Source organism: Falco cherrug, chromosome 10 (assembly GCF_023634085.1).
Source record: "Falco cherrug isolate bFalChe1 chromosome 10, bFalChe1.pri, whole genome shotgun sequence".
Classification (NCBI taxonomy): Eukaryota; Metazoa; Chordata; class Aves; order Falconiformes; family Falconidae; genus Falco; species Falco cherrug.
The window spans coordinates 10,594,632-10,614,235 of NC_073706.1; the positions used below are offsets into that span (position 1 = coordinate 10,594,632).

Here is a 19,604-nt window from a genome sequence, read left to right on the forward strand (position 1 = left end):
CTGTTAAGCCTGGGACACGTACGGTGAATCTGGAAGCTGCTGTAAAGATTTCCCCACCCCGGCCCATTTTAATGGAAATTGCTTGATTACAAACTCTTAAAGTTTTTTACTAAAAAGTTCTTAAAATTTGTTATTCCCAAAGGACTCACTGAAATGCCTCTTTGTGCATTACTTAAATATTGCTTTGGTCTTGCAATAGAGAACGACAATGTTCACTTGAGATGGGTGTTTTCTGGCAATGTTGATTTTGGGCTTCCTGCAGGGATCACAAAAACCTGTTGGATGTATGTATTTTCAGTAGGAAAACAGCTCTGCGTTCTCCTCAGAGCTTTTGGAAAGGATGAAAAATATTCTGTATGGATGATGACTGTTGAGTGTGGGTCACCATGAGTCCAAGCACTGGTCCTTACCAGGAATCCACTATCTCTGAATGGGCTATCCAACAGCAAAGGGCGCCTATTTAATGCCTGGAGCAGGGCTGGTGTGACTCGTGTTGCTCCTTGGCCTTTGTATGTCACACCTTTCTTGGCACTCGGGGATGTTGTGAGCTGGGATTCCCCTAACAGCGACACCATCTCTCCCTGTGAGGAGCAGGAATTGGATTTGGAGGCTGCCAGAAGTGTGGGTGAGACTGTGGAAATAACCTTTGCCTGTAGCTGAAGGTAGTCAGGAGCAGTGGTGGACATGACTTCACTGTGCCCACTGCTCAGCATGAGTAACCCGTTCCATGCATTTCCATGCCAACCATTAATTTCCAGATGCAATGACTAGCACGGTATTTTCCATTTCCAGATCTTGTTTGTACTGGCATGATTTAAAATACTTTGTAATTACAGTGGTTCCTATAGTCAAACTGCTAGAGCGATGCACGGTGCTTAGAAGTTTCTTCTTTAACTAGCAATTTCAATAATGACAGTAATTCAGATAATCTATCTTTGTGGCCTTGTGGCTTTCAGAAGTATAGGGATTTTTTTTTACTTTTTTAGAGATGTAGCCTTATCTCTATATATAGCTCAGTGGATATCTGGTATTCTAGATGTGTTAAAATAAACTCGACTGAGAATTTCCAGTCCCATTGCCACAAACTTTCTGGTGTTGCTCTTCACATTAATGCAACCAAGTAAACGTGGGAGGAAATGGATGGGGAGAGGGGCAAGCTTGGCAGGCTGCTGTGGGCACTGGCTGCTTATATTGCCAGGCAGCTCTGGGGGGCGGGTGCACGCCAGCAGCATCCACTCTTTAAATTGTTAGGTGATTGTGAACGGGCTGGACTTCTCCCCTGAGCGAAGCAGGCTAGCTAGAGGTGAAAGAGGCCAGGGCACAGTGAGAAACCCAGGGTGTTGGCACTGAGGTGCACATCTCTGGGTGTGAGGGGTGGGCTGTCCCCAGAGGGACATGCTGGTGATGCCTGACCAAGCCCTGAGCTTGCTTGTGCCTGCTACCCACAAGTTAACAGTTGAGATGGGATGTGGCAGTGTCCTCTCAAAGATGAGGTGGCCTCGATGGGTACAACTTCAGGAGCAGTTGAGCTTCATTTTGGCCACAGCTCACAGCACAGTAGAGTGGGCAGCCAGATGTGACAACATCCTATTGAACAGGGGAAATCCTTCAGTTTTGGGAAGATGGCCGAATCCCAAAGCTGCTCTCATTTGCTGGTTATGTCTACTGCCAGCGAAGATGCTCCTAAATTACTTCTGGGAGAAACTGGTCAGGCAGATCAGAGGCAGACATCTCCCTCGGTGTGCAATTATGTGTGCTGCTTGCTTTGAGAAGAGGCCAAAGCAAATGGGAAGTAGCGATTAAGGTAGGCACCAGCAACAAAGACCTAAAGTATAGGGCATGGTGTTTATCGGTTGTCAGTGTACAGAAAAGGCCTCTCCTTAATTTGACTGAAGATAGAAGAGCTGTAGCCCAATATTTTTGTGTATTGATCGAGTAACTGTTATTTTTCTCAGAAGATCTTCATGTGTAGAGGAGGGTGGGAGGGGCAGGTGTTGATTAAATGTAAACTCTTCTGCAAATGTGTGTGTGACCTCTGGCAAGTTGCTCATTCTTGCCCTCCCTTCAGAGACAGGGAACAGAGGTGGAAAGGTTTGCCATGCTTCTGTCCAGTTAACCCATATATTTTCAGCTAAAGGCTTGACAGAACTGGGAGATCCCAAGCCTAGACCAAGCCTTAGGGTCGCTACTGTCATACTGACAATAAATCAACCAAATTCACTTTTTCAAAGTCTTCAGCAGTAGAAGCAGTAGGTGCAGTCTGTGATATTCTGTGACCACGTAGCACACTGAAGGTTGCAGGAAAGAGCTGTTGAACACGCAGCATGTGACATCCAGGATGTGCTTGTGTCCATAGTGTCTGTGGGAAGTCATGTGTTTCCTTTTAAAGCAATAAAACCTCACTGAAATCTAGCTGAATTAAAAATCCATATGTAAACAGGTATCAACAGTTTTCTTTGTGGTAACTTATGTATAGGGTTGTTTCTGCCACTTTCCAGAGATCTGAAAGCTAAAGCTAAATCAAATTAAATACTGTTATCGTCTGGCTCTGGAACCAGGGAGCCTTAACAGATGCATCAAAGCGCAGGTGGCAGCGGGACCAGTGAGGACCTAATTGCTTGTTTGTGGCACCTGTACATGCATGCAGGGAAGTGCTATGGAAGGTGTTTTGGAGATGTAACAAACGAGTTGTTGGGTATGTTCCACTTTTCTCCATGAGTGTGTAACTTGAGGTTAGCCCCATCAGCAGAAATAGTCTGATGAACAGAAATCTGTTGTCTGGCAAAAGGACAGTGTGCTTATATTTGGGGCGGGGGGGAGAGGGGAGAGGGAGGGGTGTTTTGGGTGTGTTTTCCCCTCCCCTCTGCTACTTTCTAGTCTTTGCTTGAAGCTGTTGTAGGTTTTGAAGCCTTCTTCCAACCCTAGGTGGGGGTTCAACTCAGTTCTTAGGGTAGTAATCGAGTTGGCTTGCTGTAATTAATTATATGTACATACGTGTTTGTATTAGAAACATGTAAACACATACGTATATGGCTGCAAGGGTACCCAAAGCACAGCAGTGGTGAAGACTTGCCAAAGCAGGCTAAGAGCTGGAAAAAAATCAGGCAGTTTGGGAAGATGGGTTGAAATTGGTACTGGAAAATAAACATCAGAAGGGTTGGAGCCAGCTTATTTGCAAGTGCTGAAAGAACTGCCTCTGCTTGCCTCTCCAGTGTTTGGTCCTCCTCCCTGCAACCATCAAGTACAGTCACTGGCTCCCCATCAACCTGTCTTGGATGTCTCCTTCCTTGCTTATGTCCAGTGGACCTCCATGCTGTCCGAAATCCCTTCTCTCCTAAACAACGTTGCAAGACTCATTCTCTAACAGTGTGATCCTTGATGCCATCAGTTTTATTAAGGGCCTTAGAGGCTTGGTAGCCTGTAGCCAAGTTTACTGTTTTCCCCACCAGTGAGAGCACTATACCTTGCTACAATCAAGAAGCAGTGGGAACAGCAAAGTTCATTAATGCTTGCTTTGTCAATGAGAAATAGGAAGTATTGCCTTCAGCCTCAGAGCCCTATTCAAAAAAATGTTGCCTTTGTAGTAAAGGGGGGCCACTCTGCCACTAGATGGGGGGCTCTATGCCTCTGTCTTTGTCTAGTAAGTGCTTCTGCTGTACGGACATCAGCATCCCAGATCTCTTCTTGAAAGCCTGTAGTTTAAACTGTTCTTTGGTAGTTTGCACTAAAGGTTTTTAATTTTCCCCAGTGTATCTGCAGAATAGGGATGTCATGTCTTGCTTGTGGTACGGTGAGGGGCCGTGGAATATCTGTGCTGTGCTCTTACAAACCTAATATTGATCCTGTGTTTGACTGATCAGCCAGGGACCGACCTAGATGATGACAATCCTTATGATCTGTTCCAGCTCTCCATTTGCTGAGTATCTTTCAAGAGGAGGTAGGTGAATCATGGACTTGATACTTTCCTAGTCTTCTATCCCTTTTTGTAAAGGGAAGGAGGACACATCTGAGGAGTTATCAGAGTATGTTTAATATATAGTCTGGAAATTAAGCAAAAGCAACTCCAGTATCTTGCAGTGTCAGTGGAGATGTTTTTCTTTTCATTTTCTGAGAGGTGCTGCAGTAGAAAACCAGATCTGCTTCCTCAAAGACTGTCACTCCCATCTGGAGAACATAATATTTGACCTGTGGGCTTAATTTGCTGTCAGTCTCCTACAAATCCCAGGAAGGAATCTCCATCTCTTAACTTGAGGCTGTTACCTCTTGCCCAAACAACAGGTTTCCCAAGGCTTATTCTTGAGCCAGATGAGAAATGTGAAATAAATGAATGCAAAATACAATCTTCTTCATTTTTAACTAATACCAATAAAAATGCTTTGGAGAGAGAGTGCTTTTCAAGTGCTGATTAATAGGATTGTCATTGCCACTCTGCATCGCCACTGTAGAGGAGGAATCAGGCTGCAAAGTGCAGTGTGCTGCTGAAGACATGTCTGTCTCTGGTTGTGATATTTTTTTAATCTAGCATCTTGTTTTCAGCTGCTAGTAGAAACAGGAAATCTCTGAAAGCTGGGAAGAGCTGATACAGTTTGTGCCTTGAATCGGTTATGCTTTTCCACCTACTCCTGTGAAGCTGGAGCTATTGCTTCTGAGCAAAAATCCCTCCAGCAGCTCTCAAGAGGGAGCTGGCTGCCATTCCTGACTAGACTGAAATGGTTGCAAGATCATGACTGAGTGACTGAGGTGGTGGGGGATATCTCAGCCTAGAGTTTAGACTTCATTCCCAGGCACACCAGCCTCATGGAAGTCCTATACTGCCTTGTCTCATCCTTTTCTGTGGACCCAGTTGCAGGACTCTGGGACCCCACTGTACTGTCTCTGTCGAGTGTGGTCTAAGAACATCCCCACTAGCATGGACTTTGTTTTTTTCCTGCAAACCAAAGATACCAACTTTTCAAAAATATCTGGAAATAAACAGTTACATGATCCACTGAAATTCTTAACAAAGGACAAATTGAATCCTTCATGCTGTGTAACAGCCATAAATAAAGGCTTTATGGCTGAGAAGTCGTAGGCAATGTGCCAGCAAAATCGGATTTATTCCCTCCCCACTGCCTGCAATATAAGTGTCTGAAAATGGGGGTTCCGAGGGCTGTTCTGACACAACGTTAACTGCAGCTTCTTAAACCAGACTCCCTGCCAGTATTTATAGTTCACATTCTGTGCGTGGTATGTGTGTATATAACTGCACCAGCTTTTACAGTTGATTTCTCAGTAGTCATGTGAAACCAAAACAACTGATGGGCTGAACTTGGAATCACTTGTGCACTTTTCTAATTTAAAAAAGAAAGGAAAAAAAAAAAAAAGTCTGCCTTGCTGTTAGGAAAGAGATTTCTTGATTAAAGTTGCTCCAAGTCGATGTTGGCCCAACCTCTGTAGAGTGTCATGTTCCTTCACCCCAAAACCACTGGCTGGGTTTCCAGGGGAACCCTGCAAGATGGATTTCAACACCTGGTTGTCAGTTGCAAAGTGTGTAGCTGCATGCTTTCTTTTCACAAATGGTTGGCCCTACCTCCACTTGCTGTCCACTCCTCAGGAGTGGTTTAGCCCTGAGGTTTCATGAAATATGTCCTTGGAGTAATTAACAAAGTCCTAAAACTGCAGTCCAGCCAGGTCATTCCCTGTTAAGGAAGAACAACTGAATTCAGTGGGTTTAAGAGGTAGATTCTAGCTACAGGAGCCAAGTATAGGTCAGTAGTGGCAGTAGATCACTAGAGAAATTAATAAACAAATTGAAAGCAAAACTCTTCATGTGTCAGTTTTGGATCAGCTGACTATGTTGGTTTGTGCTCCTTTCTTTTATGTGTACATATAGTCAAAGATAAAAGCTAAAGTGAGGAATTTTTCCTTATTAAACTATTGCCCAATTTTTTTTTTGTTTTTTGTTTTTTTTAAGAGGCTGACTAGTACTTCTGCCTGAGGCAGACAGATGTAGAGCCATCAACTTCTCTGCTCTTGTCTACAGCTTGTTATAAACGCTGAACAAAATGGCTTAAATTGTTGGGACCTGAGAAATGATATCTTTGAGCTCTGACCCTTTGTAACCAAATCCAGACACTGAATGTCTCTGCTTCCACATATTTTATATGAAGCACCTGACACAGCAGCAACAAATAACACAGGAATAAATCCAGCAGCCTGCAACAGTTTGCCTTCATTAGCCAAGCCAAAGGTCACCTCACTGGTGTCACCATTAGTGTCTGGTCATTGCCTGCTCTAGACCTTAGCAGAGAGATGATGCAAAGGAGGGGAAGGTAGGGACCCAGGTTGAAAGGGCTTCCAAAGCCTCTGCAAGACTTTTTGCACCCCACAGCCATGGTGACATCCCAAACCTCTATGTGCTGCTTCAGAAATATAGCATAAACCTGCAGTCCTGGGCTTCAGCTGCAGGTGCTGACATGCTAAAGCAAAACAGATCTGCTGAGTTGTTTTTTTTTCTTAAGAGCTGCTTAAAATAAGAATGTTCGGCCAAAGATACCCGCAGCTTGGAGCTGCTAACTCAGGAGTCACTTCAGTTTCCATTCAGGAAGGGAAGTTCATGTTTTTAATTACAGGCAAGCACATGGATATTGCAGTGAATACAGGCACTTGCCCCCTTCCAGTTCCAGACACAAATGCTCCATTCCCCACATTACGGCTGACTGGCCTGGGACTGGGTTTTATTGCAGACAAGCAAGCCAATTCTTTGAGAGTGAGGTTAATTCAAGCAGCCCCATGTAGAGCCTTATACTGCAAATGGTTAAAGGCTTAACCATGCCTGCAAACATTCGTCAAGTGCAAAGCTACCTTTCTAAGGGTTTGTGGGTCTGAGGCTGTAGCCTCCTCTTCTCCCCTAGTTTCCCAAGTACTTTTTCCTGATTGGAAAAAAAAAAAAAAAAAGTGAAGTTGATGAATGCGACTATAACTTGTCCTGTTTTCCTTTTAAATATAAACCCATACTCAAGCTGTCTAAAGATTGTGCTGTCTTCATTTATGGAATTAATTCAAACATCAGGATTCTATTAATTGGAGAAAACAGCAGATTTGTTCCAAAGTGGCAAACCTCACAATACCAAGTAACTCTCAAAACATTAAAAAGTCGGCTTCTACTGCCTGGTCAGCAAACAGACCCTCGGAAAACTAGCATGCATGCTAGGAAACAAATCGGTGCACTAAACGTGTGTTATTCAAAACTTTGGCTCTTTCCTAGCTGCTGGCTTAGGAATACAAATTCTACTGCATTAAGCAGAAAAAAGGAATAGATATTTTTCTTTAAAACAGAGTAACTCAAAGTGGCCATAATAACCCATTTGTGTTGCTTTTGTACTTGGGTAATGAATGACTGTAGTATAAAGTGTTCCTAGTTTTTGCCTCGAGGTCTTGTCAATCACTACCTGATAAATAAAACTTCAAACAGGCTCCTTTTAGCTTAATTGGGCAGAATTTCTCTCCAAATGAACAGCTGAATACAGAGAATAATGTGTGGCAGCAATGGAAGTCAGCAAGCAGGGTATTTGGATGGAAACCTACAGAGGATGCAAATTCTAAACTCAAAAGATGAGTCTCTTTGATTTTACTTACCCAGAAAATGCCTGTTGCCATTGCAGGCCGAGCTGGAAGGATGGAACAGAGCAGCAGAGGGAATCCCGTGGTCCTTGGCAATGCCGCTGAGCTGCGCTTGTGCGAGCTCTGCTCTCCCTCTCTGGTTTTAGGCTTTCCAGCTGACACTCCCATAAAAATCAGAAATCTTAAAATTACACTAAGGCTTATTTAAATCATTATCTTTTATTATATGAACGTTGGCAGCAACAGGCGCAGTTTCCTGCATAGGGACAAAAGGATCCTACTGTCAGTACTGGAACAGATCTGAAACGGCTCAATTAAGCAAACATAACATCCTCAAAGTTTGGCCTGAAAGGAAGTTAAAATAACTGTTCTATAAAATGTTTTAAATGTGCTTTAAAATGTCATTACTCGGATAAATCTAGCCATTTTGAAGTTGGTTCGCTAGACTTTTACGGCCCTGCCAGTTTATGGCAGCGTATGTATTCGCGTCAAGAATTCCTCTTCCAGAACAGTAGATGAGGAGACAAAGCCACAGTAGCGCTGCAGACTGAGGGGAGGCTGCAACCAGCTCGGGAGCGGAGTTTTGGCTCCCAGGCTGGGAAAGCTGCTCCCAAGCACATCCAGCAAGTTGTGTGTGTTTGTGGCAGAGCTGGGAACCGACCGATATTTCATGATATAAGGCTGTATGTGTTGAAGTTAGCGGTAAAGCTGCTGTTGGCTGCAGGACTGGCACTGTAAAGCAGGATGGGGGGAGGGTTGTTGTGGCTGTTGTTTTGTGTGCATATTTTAATATTATTTTTTTAAAAAATTCCTTCCTCCCCTTGCTGGAACCATCTCTGGCTTACACTGGGTCTAAATGCAGAGAATTAGGACCATACCGAGAAATACCAGAGGATTCTCCTAGATCTAGTCTAGGCATACAAAAGCCACGAGGGCATCAGTTTAGGTCAATAAAGGTCTTCCCACCGATGCATTGCTGGACTTCTGATCAGTGCAGAAAGCAAATTTACCTATGAATTTGTAATCACTCGTGAAGTAGTTTAACTCCAAAATGCTCATGATTTAAGCCTCTGGATCAGTAAATACTTCTACATAACCTGGAACAACTCTGTTCGCAGTTCAAAGTAAACGAGAACCCCAAAATTGCTGTTATGCCCTGAAGATATAATGTTTAGTTAATACAAGGATTTAGACCATTATTTTTTTCAGCTGCCTCCATAGCAATGCGGTGTGGTATCCACAGTAGGCAACCTCATGCCAGCAGCATCTCTGAAATATGCTAAAACAACCTAAATTAGAAAATGTCAGCTTCTTGGCTGATGTTCTTTTGGAGTTTCTTTCTTCCTTTCTTGTGCCTCTATAATTTTATTGGGATGACTAAATCTCTGAACTATGTTAGCAGTAAACAGAACTAATTTACCCCCTGCTTCTTTGAAACAGCTGCTGACAGCTGCACTATAATTCAATCATGGATCTTTGCAGTGCAGGCTGCAAAACATATTCATATTTTTTGTATTCTTCCCTCTGTTGTATTTGGACTGAAGGAGTCGCACCAAACAGCGACATGTGCTGCGTTTTCCTGTACAAAGAGATTGATCTACATGAAAACAGAGGCTTAAGATGAAATACTGCCCAGCCAAAAAGGTTTTTGAAAACGGAGAATAACCACACAGATACACAATCTTGTTGGGGTATCTTTTGTAAAGTTGCAATGATTTATTTTACTACTTTGTACAAAAGGCTTCTGACAACTGCTCTATGAAAAGAATCAGAAATGTGTATGCATTTTTGCCAACTGTTAATAAATATCTTCTTAAATAAGGAAACAAATGTGTTTAGGAACCGAGAATCATTTTTCTTGGATGTGATTGAAAAGGAATTCAAAGATGGAAATAAATAATTCTTCTTCCACTTGTGACAACTATTTACATAAAAATGTACAAACAGTGAAGCTGATCTTGAGCCTAGCATCAGAAATTCTGTTATTGTGGTTAAAAAAACCCAACAAACCACACACCAAAATAAACAAAAAAAAAAAAACCAAACAGAAACAATCCCCCACAGAATATTTAATATATGAATCCTATACAGCAAGATACTGTGGTCCAAGTTAAAAATGCAATACACCAACGCAGTGACCACCAACACTGAAACACCCGCAAGAAAAATTAATCCTTGACTACTAAATAGTGGAAGTTTAGGCATGATTGGCTTTTAACTTTCGAGGCAGCACCTTAACTTCCTTTAGGAGGTTTACAGAAGCACTGGTGTATATATGTATACAATGTCAAAAGACACTTGCCAACTGTGTGATTTCAATACCTCACTCTAAATGAGAGATGCGCTGAGGGCAGTTTTGGCTGTTTATTGCAGGTGGTCTTGTCTGCAGGCTCCAGGGAGAGAAGGTCTTTTGGCTTCAGCTGTCGTCCTGCCGTTTGTAACTACTGGCCAAGTCTCACCTTGGAGCAGTTAGGAAGTTTGCTGGAGTTGTGCCTGCAGAGCGTGCGTGCCATGGCCAGGCTGGTCCTGCAGGTGTTTGAATTGCCTGGGCTGGAAGCTGGGCACATCTGGCAACTGCTTCCCAAAGCCCTGGTCCAAAAACCTACTGATGTCAAGGGGAGATTTCCACCTTCCTATGAGTCTAATCCTGCTACCGAGAAAAATGCTGGGAAAACCCAAATTACTTAAATGAGATTAGAATTAGACCATCAGAAACAAGTTTCCAGTTTATTTCATAGATGGTAAATTTTTTCTTCCTTTGCTTATTCTTTGTAAAGTGAGGCATCTGGTCTGGATTTGATCTGTGACTTAAAGGAAGAAGAGCAGTAAGCAATTTCCAGAACTGGGCGGTTGCATTCATTTATCTTCTTTCTCTAACTCTCCTCTAAGGCAAGATATGGAGCCAAGTTCCCACTGCGGCTCATGGCTCTGTCCACTCACTGAGAAAAGAGAACCATCTCCAGGGATTTATTAAGTTCTGGACCCATCTGTTGGAGGTTTAGGTTTTTGAAGTTGGGAGATTTAGAGCTGGGTGTGCTGTGGACCCGGTGTTTTATTGGACAGAATTTTCTTTTTTATCTCTCTGGTGAAATTTATGCCAATCCTACTTTGTAATTGCAACGTATGCCAAAGTGTTGAATTAGTTTGTGATTGGTTACTGCTAGTTTGTATTCTTCTTCACAACTTTAATTGTATTTTAATTACAGAAGTGTGATGTTTGTATAACCTGTGACTTTAAAAGAAGGCAAAAGAAAAGCCTTGAGGGGACATTTTCTTGCTCCTGATTCCAGCTTGTTGGTGTGGCTCTTGAAAGGTTTTTTTTTTTTTTAAAAAAAAAAAAAAAGGTGAAACCAATTATAGAGCAGGGGGTTTACTGTAAACACTGACCACGGGAAGCAAGGTTTCCTAGCTTGTTTCTAGCTGAGTCTGTGTGGTGCTGGGTGTACATCCCAGCTTACAGCACCTTCTGCACTTCAGCCTCCACATTTTTGAAAAAGCATTGGAATTTGTTCTGTCAGTGAAGTCAATGGAAATTTTCCAAACAGGAGCAGGATCTTCAGCTGACTTGCACAACTTCGTAACTGCTTAGGATACCCCAGCTAAACCTTAAGTTTAATCCCACTTTCTTAACGTTTTGCTGCTTTCCTGTTTCAAGTTCACAGCAAATTCAAATTCCTTCCGGTTGCTAGAAGAAATTTCCTACCACTTTTGACAGAAAAAAGTATACCCAAAAAATCTTACTCTTTATTTTCTTCAGTTCTTTTGCTTGCCAATTAGAAAATTCTTCTTTTTCTTACACTGATCTGTCCTTTGAATTTGCATCAATCCAGACATAGCTTTTGCTACTATAGTTTAAAACTGGAAGTTGCATGTAATTAATCTTTTGGTTTTGCTTATGAAATTGAAGCAAAGAAGAGGAATGGAAGTAATAATTCTCTAACAAAATACCTGTTCACTCCAGGTATATTTTGTTCACTTATTTTATTGCAAACTGTATTACAGGAACTACACATGCTTATTAGTCACAGCACATTCTCACCTTGGATAGTTTTGGGTTTTTTTTAACTCACAATCACCACTGGTGAGTTTGCGATCTTCAGAAAGACTCATTTGCAAAAGTATGTTTTGTAGGAGCCAATTTTGTAGGCAGATTTGGTTTTGAATGGTTTCTCTGGCTTGTTTCAGTTTACAAGCTCATTGTCTGTAATAAACTAAAACAAAATGTGTTCAAATGCCACTTAGATCCAGAAACTGTTCCATTGTCTGAACTTTCAGAAGCCTGGTCCTAAAAACTGTTTGGGATTTTTTTAAGCCCATCTCTGGAGTGCTAACCTTTTTCCCCTCCCCCACATAGCCATACAAAACCACTCTTTACAAATAACTTTTTTTTCTTCTTTCCTACAAATCTAATGACAGCCACATGCTCGTACCACCATGTTCCTGTATTTTTTTAAGATAACATTGGAGCTGTCATCAAAATACAGCACTGAGATGGCATTGAGTTGTGTAGGAGCGCAGCAGGGTTTCGGCACAGTCTCTGGGTTTATAAAGTGAACCTGGGGGGGAATGAAAGTAGAGGCATGTTAAGATTTACTTTTCCCCCTCTCCCCCCTCATATTTTTCTTTCTCAGGCAACCTTCTGTCTGTCCCATGCACTCACTCAGACATGTTTTGAACACCTGGCTTTGTGTACAAATGTCTTTAGATGTCCCCTGCATGTAACGGAGGCTGACGCACACATCCAAGTCAGATCTAGTTGGAAATCTTTCAGTGAGGCAGGTTTTCATTAGAAAATTCCCATTTGTCAGAGCAGTCAGCGTTCTGCAGAAGTGTACCAGTTACGATAAACTCCGCAGGACGCACGGGTGAGGTCTTGTGCGAAATCCCCTCAGCCCTGGGCGGGGGCCCCTGTCCCTGCAGCTGGCAGCACCGAGACTCAGCTGGGGCCAAGGGCTCCGGGTCCCCTGTGCTCCCTGCTGTGGGACCTCCAGGGAGAGGAGGAAAAAGCAAATAAAAAGCAATCTACCAGGAGAAAAACATGCAAATATTTCTTCCCTTGGAAACGTAGATGCTTCTGCTTTCCCTAATACTTTTTGCAGTGTTGTTCTTGGATGCACACACGACATGGGGTGTAGAAAAGGTGCAGTGAGCCCCTTTGTGTGCAGGGGGCCTGGGCTGTTAAACTGGACCTGAGCTAGGTAGGAAACGACATCCTGGCACGTCAGCTCGGTGTGCTGTACAGCTAGGGTACTCGGGACCAGCACGTCCTCTGGCCCATGCCGAGAGCTGTGGTGCATTGGCTTTGGTGATGCAGGGGGGGCTGGGTGCCCAGCCAATGGTCCCCCTGAACACAGATGCCGTGTCATGAGGACATGCTAGCTCAGGGCTCCCATGTGGGCATCCTTGCACAATTTCATAAACCAAATACATCTACAGAGCAGCTGGGCTGTGTAATTTTGGGATTCGCTGACCGCATCCCCAGTCTCCCCCCAAAGCCACTTTTGGCAGCAGCATACAGTGGATTCTTACAGTTTTTCCAAGATGTGCTGATAGCGAGTCTCGTGTCCTGCTCTCTCCTTCCCATGCAGTGGGACTACTCCACTATTAATACATCTATCATTGGGCCCTTTTAAACTAGAAAGAGCATGTCAATGCTTGCAGCAAAGACAGGGTACTTCCCAGGAATTATTAATTCAGGCCACTTGGCTAGACATGTTGAGCCAGACGCTGCAGGCATCTTAATGAGCCAATGCAGACCTTCTTTCTCTTATTAGCTTAGAGATTTCTTTTTTTTTGGTTTTGTATATAAACTTATTTCTGAGTAGCATCTATCAGATGCAACTCTGTACTCGCAGCTACAGTGCACCTACCAGTGTCTGTACAATGGCATGATTTGTAGCATTCATGTATGAATTCAACGGGAAAGCACATTCTCCTTCACAGTAATAAGCAGCATAGCCCTCTGGAGCGATGATCCAGTCCTTGATTAAATTGAAAATGTTGGATTACAGAAAAAGACAGAAATATTGTGTAGTGAAACAAAAAGTAAGACAGCACATAAATCTACCAGTTCATACACCCACATACAATTACAGTGGCCTGCAAAATAAAAATTTGGTACGCTGGCCGTTCTAATGCTATCTTATACACCCCTAAAGCTGCTGCTTTTCCTGGAGGGATGTATCCCATTTTGCAAACGTGCCTACAGAGTAGCTGAATTTCAGGGTTTTAGTTGTTTATCGATTCAGCAGTGTCCTCCCAGCTGTCCACAAGGATCACTTCACCCATGACTGAAATGCAGGAACAAGCTTTCAGAAACAAAATGTCTTTGACCAGGTCTAAAAGAATTGGTAGATGAAGATGACGAGCTGTATATGCATTCAGCACTGCCAGAGGAAACTCAGGGCCACAGTTTCTCAAAAGGACTTAAGCGTGTGGCGTTTCTAGTCAGTCTCACGCTAAATATTTGCATACCCTAATTTTGCAGAAGCAGTTCTTAAGCATGCTGAGGGCAATATACGCTTTTTTTCTCTCGGATTAAAAAAAAAAAATCCAGCTATTGGCTTGACCTCACTACTGCAGCTTGCTAAGTGATGTGCAAAGGCACCCCGGTCGCGCACAGCCCTTACCTGCCACCCTAGGTCCCTGAAGCTGACGTAGAGCTCATGCTTCTTGCAGGCTTGTCGCTGGTCGCTGCTGCTGTTCTCTGCATGGGGAGAATGGGTGGCCATAAAGCTGGGCTGCCCCCATGCCTGCTGTACCCCTCAGCACCCACAGCCCTCGGCAACACCCCGATAGGGAGTGAGGTATCGCTGCTCATCTGTTGCACTTGTGATGGTTTTTTTTTTTTTTTCCTTAACATTTTCAAGCTTAGTCATAAATAATGGCTGGGTTCAATATATATGAAATGCCCCTCTGGCTTTTTGTGCAAAGCCATAACAGGCCTGGGAAAATAGCTGCTTCGGCCCCCCCCCCCCCCAAGATATTTTTTTTTGGCCTTCCTTTGAACTCATAGTAGCAAAAAGCAAGTTTCTCTGATTATCAAATAATATATGAAAGAAGACGCTATAAAAGGAGTGATCGGGAAAGGCACCTTTTATGTATTTTCTAAATTCCTGTCTTTGAATCACCTGCATTACTGGTGATAGTTGCACCTTCAGGCCTACAAAAGCAATGGATGACATTAAGGTAATGTGGAATCTGTCCATCTGTCCAGTGCAGCTGGATGCAGATTACCGACTTCTTGCAAGGGGTGACAAAGTTTGCTGAAGCCAAAGAAGAAAGCACAGGTCTGCATCGTGGATCGGAACAACCATGACTATCAGTGCAGTTTTAAAGTTGTGCCCACCCTGGACATACAGCCTGAGCTGGAGACCCAAGCAGAAGTACCAGAAAATAATTATTTCAGCTCTTGTTGTTGGAAGCTAACTCATTGTGGGGTCACCAAGCTGGAGGCAGGACACTGGTTACAGGGAGTTTTCCAGCCTACTCACAGAAGTATGAAATTCTTTTGTCCACTACCCATTCTTTAAAAAACGAATTGATATAGTAAATAGATGACAAAAAAGCACACGGACGCTGCAGACCATCTATGCTTGGGGAGCTGCATAACCCAGAGCTTGCACATACAAGCCACAGAAAACTATTTTAAGAGACTCTTTTGGGGTTTGGGTGAGAGGTACAGAATTACATCTCTGTGGGGAGATCAGAGAAGCCACACCTAGCACCAGGGTTGCAGAAAAACGCTGTTAATTCTAGGACAGGAATAACCTGATTAAATATAAGGAAGCTGCACCAAGGCCAATAGGAGAGAGTTCTCCTATAGCCTTGCAGGTAACCCCAAGCAACCCAAGGCAAAGATGAGTCGCATAAGATGATATTGTGCCCTTCGTTGTCCTTTTCCTTCTTCTTTTGCAACCTCTCCTTCCGTTCAGTGAAGCGCTCGCAGAAAGAGAGCTGGAAGTTGCCACTGCCCTCAGCAGAGCAAGCCCTGTGCTGTGGTTCCTGCTGGGAAGGTCACCAAGGGCCCATTATTCTGAGGTATCTCGTAATTAAGCCACGTTTCTATTTCAACTGCCTGACAGAGTTTTCTTCCATATTAGGAAGCACTGCTCCCCCAGAATAGCTGTGGTTATCCAAGCAACGAAGGGGCTTTCTTCTCCTGTGCAAAACTTTTGGGACTACTAGGCATTTTGGGAGCCAAACTTAAAATCACAAAACTCTGAAATTCAATCTACAGCATTTTGATTCAGATTCACTGAAATATATTGCCATTTTGATCACTTTCTCATTGTGAAATGTAAGACAATTACATTAAAGCAGTAAGTATTTATTTCATGTGGGAGAAAAGGAGATTTTCTGGTTAGGTGCTTTTTTTTGTTTGTTTGTTTAAATACATTGGATAAAGAAGTCCCTCAGTTTAATATTGTTTCAAAGAAACATTTTTCTTTTTTTGAATAATCCCTAATTCCAAGTAGTTTCAAACCAGCAACTGAACATTAGTGGTAGACCAAAGAGACAACAGACAGACTGAATGCGGGAGAAACCTTTCCCACATTATCCCATGCCCAGAAACAGGGACCCAGCAACCCGCACTGTACCTGCGATGTTCGACACCCGGAAAGCTTCCTGGTTCTTTGGTGTTTTTGATCGATTCTGGCTCCTTTGCTTCCCTCCTGTGGAGCGAATACTGCGGAGATGCACCTCGGTGGCTTTGAAGAAGGCTACCGTGAACGGCTGCTTGTTCTGTGGGCCGTGCCTTCCAATAAGACCCGCCAGTTTGGGATTGATGCTTTGCCCTTGATAACAGAATGGACCGGTAAGAGGGCCTGCAGTAGCAATAACTTTTCATTTTCAGCAGTCATAGTAAGGATAACAAGGAGGAGAGATGCTGCCTGGCTAGTAAGGGTGATTCCTAGGCACGTCTGTATGCGTTGATCCACCCAGGGCCTGGACTTAATCGGCAAAGCTGCTTCTGACAAGAGCAGCTCAGCACAGCTAACTTCATTTTATATCTGTGTGTAAAAGTTACATAAAATAGTCCTACATATAATTATTTTACCCTAAATCCGCTTAGTGTTAACTTTTCCTGCATTCTTTAGAGGGGTTTCTTTAAGTTCACCAACCTATAATTTGAAGTGATCCTATAAAAGGAACCATAAAACTCAGCCCATAGGAACACTAAATTCCCACTGGAAGGTTATTAACTTAAAATAAAAATGCCTTGTATGAAAAGTTGACAGAGTTCCAGATATACTGTAGCTGAGAGAAACAAATAGTTCAGATGTTTGGAGGCATTTTGCTTATTGCTGTATCTCAGCACTGCTGTACCTGACCTCTTCGTTGCAGAACGGCTGATTACCATTCATGCTTCCTTCATTCTCGCTTTTAACATAAATTGAGTTTTGGTAAAAGAAGAGTAGGTGGTTTCCCTGTAGAATTAAATCAATTACTTACAAAAAACACAAGGGAGGGGGTGGCAGTGGGAAATTCAGTATTTCTCCCTGTTGCCTCCAAAGGACGTCTGGGTGCTGTTGTGAAACGCAGGGGTGATACCCTGAATTACTTTGTTCCAAGTTACTGAGTTACTGCTGCTAAGTCACATTAATGGCTTTTGTGGTCCTTTTTGCTATGGACAGAGCTGGCCCTTGTCAGCCACAAAAAAAATATGCCAAAGGGGGGGAAGACCAGCCTGGCTGGACAGAGAGAGCTTTGGCTGGAACTGAGGGATAAAAGGACAGTTTACTACCTTTGGAAGAAGGGGCAGACACCTCTGGAGGACTATAAGGATGTCGTGAGGTTATGCTGTGTGAAGATTAGAGAGGTAAAAGCCCAGCTAGAACTCAGGCTGGCCGCTGCCATAAAAGATAACAAAAAATGATTTTATAAATACAATAGAAATAGAAGGAGGGCCAAGGAGCATCTCCATCCTTTACTGGATGTGGCAGGGAACATTGCCACAAAGGATGAGGAAAAGGCTGAGGTACCCAATGCTTTCTTCGCCTCTGTCTTTAATAGCAAGACCGGTTACCCCCAGGGTACCCAGCCCCCTGAGCTGGAAGACAGGGACAAGGAGCAGAATGAAATCCCCACGGTCCAGGAGGAAACGGTCAGTGACCTGCTGCTCCAGTTAGACACACACAAATCTACAGAGCCAGATGGGATCCACCCCAGGGTCCCGAGCGAGCTGGTGGAGGAGCTCGCCAAGCTGCTCTCCATCATTTACCAGCAGTCCTGGCTAACTGGGGAGGTCCCAGCAGACTGGAGGTTAGCCAGTGTGAGGCCCATCCACAAGAAGGGCGGGAAGGAGGATCCAGGGAATTACAGCCCTGTCAACCTGGCCTCGGTGCTGGGAAGGCCACGGAGCCGGGAAGGCCACGGAGCCGATCATCTGAGTGCCATCATGTGGCAGGTGCAGGGCAACCGGGGGGTCAGGCCCAGCCAGCGTGGGGTTATGACAGGCAGGTCCTGCCTGACGAACCTCATCTCCTTCTATGACAAGCTGCCCTGCCTAGTGGATGTTGTGGCTGGTGTCTGCCTGGACCTCAGTAAAGCCTTCGACACCGTCTCCCACAGCATCTCCTGGAGAACCCGGCTGCCCATGGCTGGGACTGGGGTCTCTGCGCTGGGTAAAGCCCTGGCTGGCGGCCGAGCCCAAAGAGCGGTGGGCAATGGAGTCACATCCCGCTGGCGCTGGGCACAGGGGTGTCCCCAGGGCTCTGCTGGGGCCGGTGCTGTTTCATGTCTTTACCAGCGACCCGGACGAGGGGATCGAGTGCACCCCCAGTCAGTGTGCAGGTGACACCGAGCTGGGCAGCAGTGTTGATGTGCTGGGGGGCAGGAGGCTCCGCGGGGGTCTGGGCAGGCCGGGCCCATGGGCCAAGGCCAACTGTACGGGGGCCAGCAGGGCCGCGTGCCGGGCCCTGCCCGTGGGCACCGCAGCCCCGCAGCGCCCAGGCCGGGGGCACAGCGGGGGGAACTGCCCGGCGGGACAGGGCCGGGGGGGGCTGGTCGCCGGCCGGCTGGGCAGGAGCCCCCAGTGTGCCCAGGTGGCCAAGGCGGCCAGCAGCAGCCCGGCTCGTGTCCCAGACGGTGTGGCCAGCAGGGCCAGGGCAGGGACTGTCCCCCAGCACTTGGCACTGGTGCGGCCGCACCATGAATCCTGTGTTCAGTGCCGGGCCCCTCACTGCCAGAGGGACACGGAGGGGCTGGAGCGTGTCCAGGGCCGGGAACGGGGCTGGGGAAGGGGCCGGGGCACAAGGCGGCTGGGGGAGCTGGGGGCTCAGCCTGGAGAGGAGGGGGCTAAGGAGAAACATTATCGCTCCCTACAGCTGCCCAGCAGGGGCTGTAGGCAGGGGGGGTCAGTCTCTGCTCCCAGATAACAACTGACGGGACAAGAGGAAACAGCCTCAAGTTGCACCAGGGAGGTTTAGGTTGGATATTGGGAAAAATGTCTTCACTGAAAGGGCTGTCAAGCGCTGGAACAGGCTGCCCAGGGAGGTGGTGGGGTCACCATCCCTGGAGGCGTTTAAAAAATGCATAGATGCGGCGCTCCGGGAAGTGGTTTAAGTGGTGGACTTGGCAGTGCTGGGTTAACGGTTGGGCTTCATGATCTCAAAAGTATTTTTGAACATAAATGATTCCGTGATTCTATGTCATGGTCCTGAGGAACCAATGCTAGGTAGATCTATTTAGCAGGGGGATTGGACCAGATGACTTCCAGCGGTCCCTTCCAACCCCAGCCATTCTGTGATTCTGTGACAGCTGACACTTTGCTAGAGAAGGCCTGAAGGCAGCCTGGCCAGGAGAGCAGATGACAGGTTACGTAGTCCGCTGACAAAAATGTCCTTATAAATGTCCTTATTTTACTAGTTTCTGACTACCGTGTGAAAAGAAGCTGGTAACCTGAAATACTTCTAGATAATATTCTGTAACTGCTGGTTTTAAGGTGAGCAAAACAAATGCCAAGGCTTATAAATTCTTGTCTTTATGGAATTGTTTCC

The 19,604-nt window shown here is 44.9% G+C and overlaps 1 protein-coding gene across 1 annotated transcript in view; it reads right to left on the reverse strand.

Annotated features, from left to right (window-relative positions):
- Positions 1–11,568: 11,568 nt before the first annotated feature.
- The window catches only part of BMP7 (bone morphogenetic protein 7), a 47,973-nt gene continuing 39,937 nt past the window's right edge, over positions 11,569–19,604 (reverse strand). The window contains exons 4-7 of the mRNA XM_055722766.1: positions 16,203–16,400; positions 14,232–14,308; positions 13,473–13,583; positions 11,569–12,158 (exon numbers count right to left, since the gene is read on the reverse strand). Of these exons, the coding sequence (XP_055578741.1) occupies positions 12,009–12,158; positions 13,473–13,583; positions 14,232–14,308; positions 16,203–16,400 (536 nt within the window). The 3' untranslated portion in view covers positions 11,569–12,008. The remainder of the gene's footprint in view (positions 12,159–13,472; positions 13,584–14,231; positions 14,309–16,202; positions 16,401–19,604) is intronic.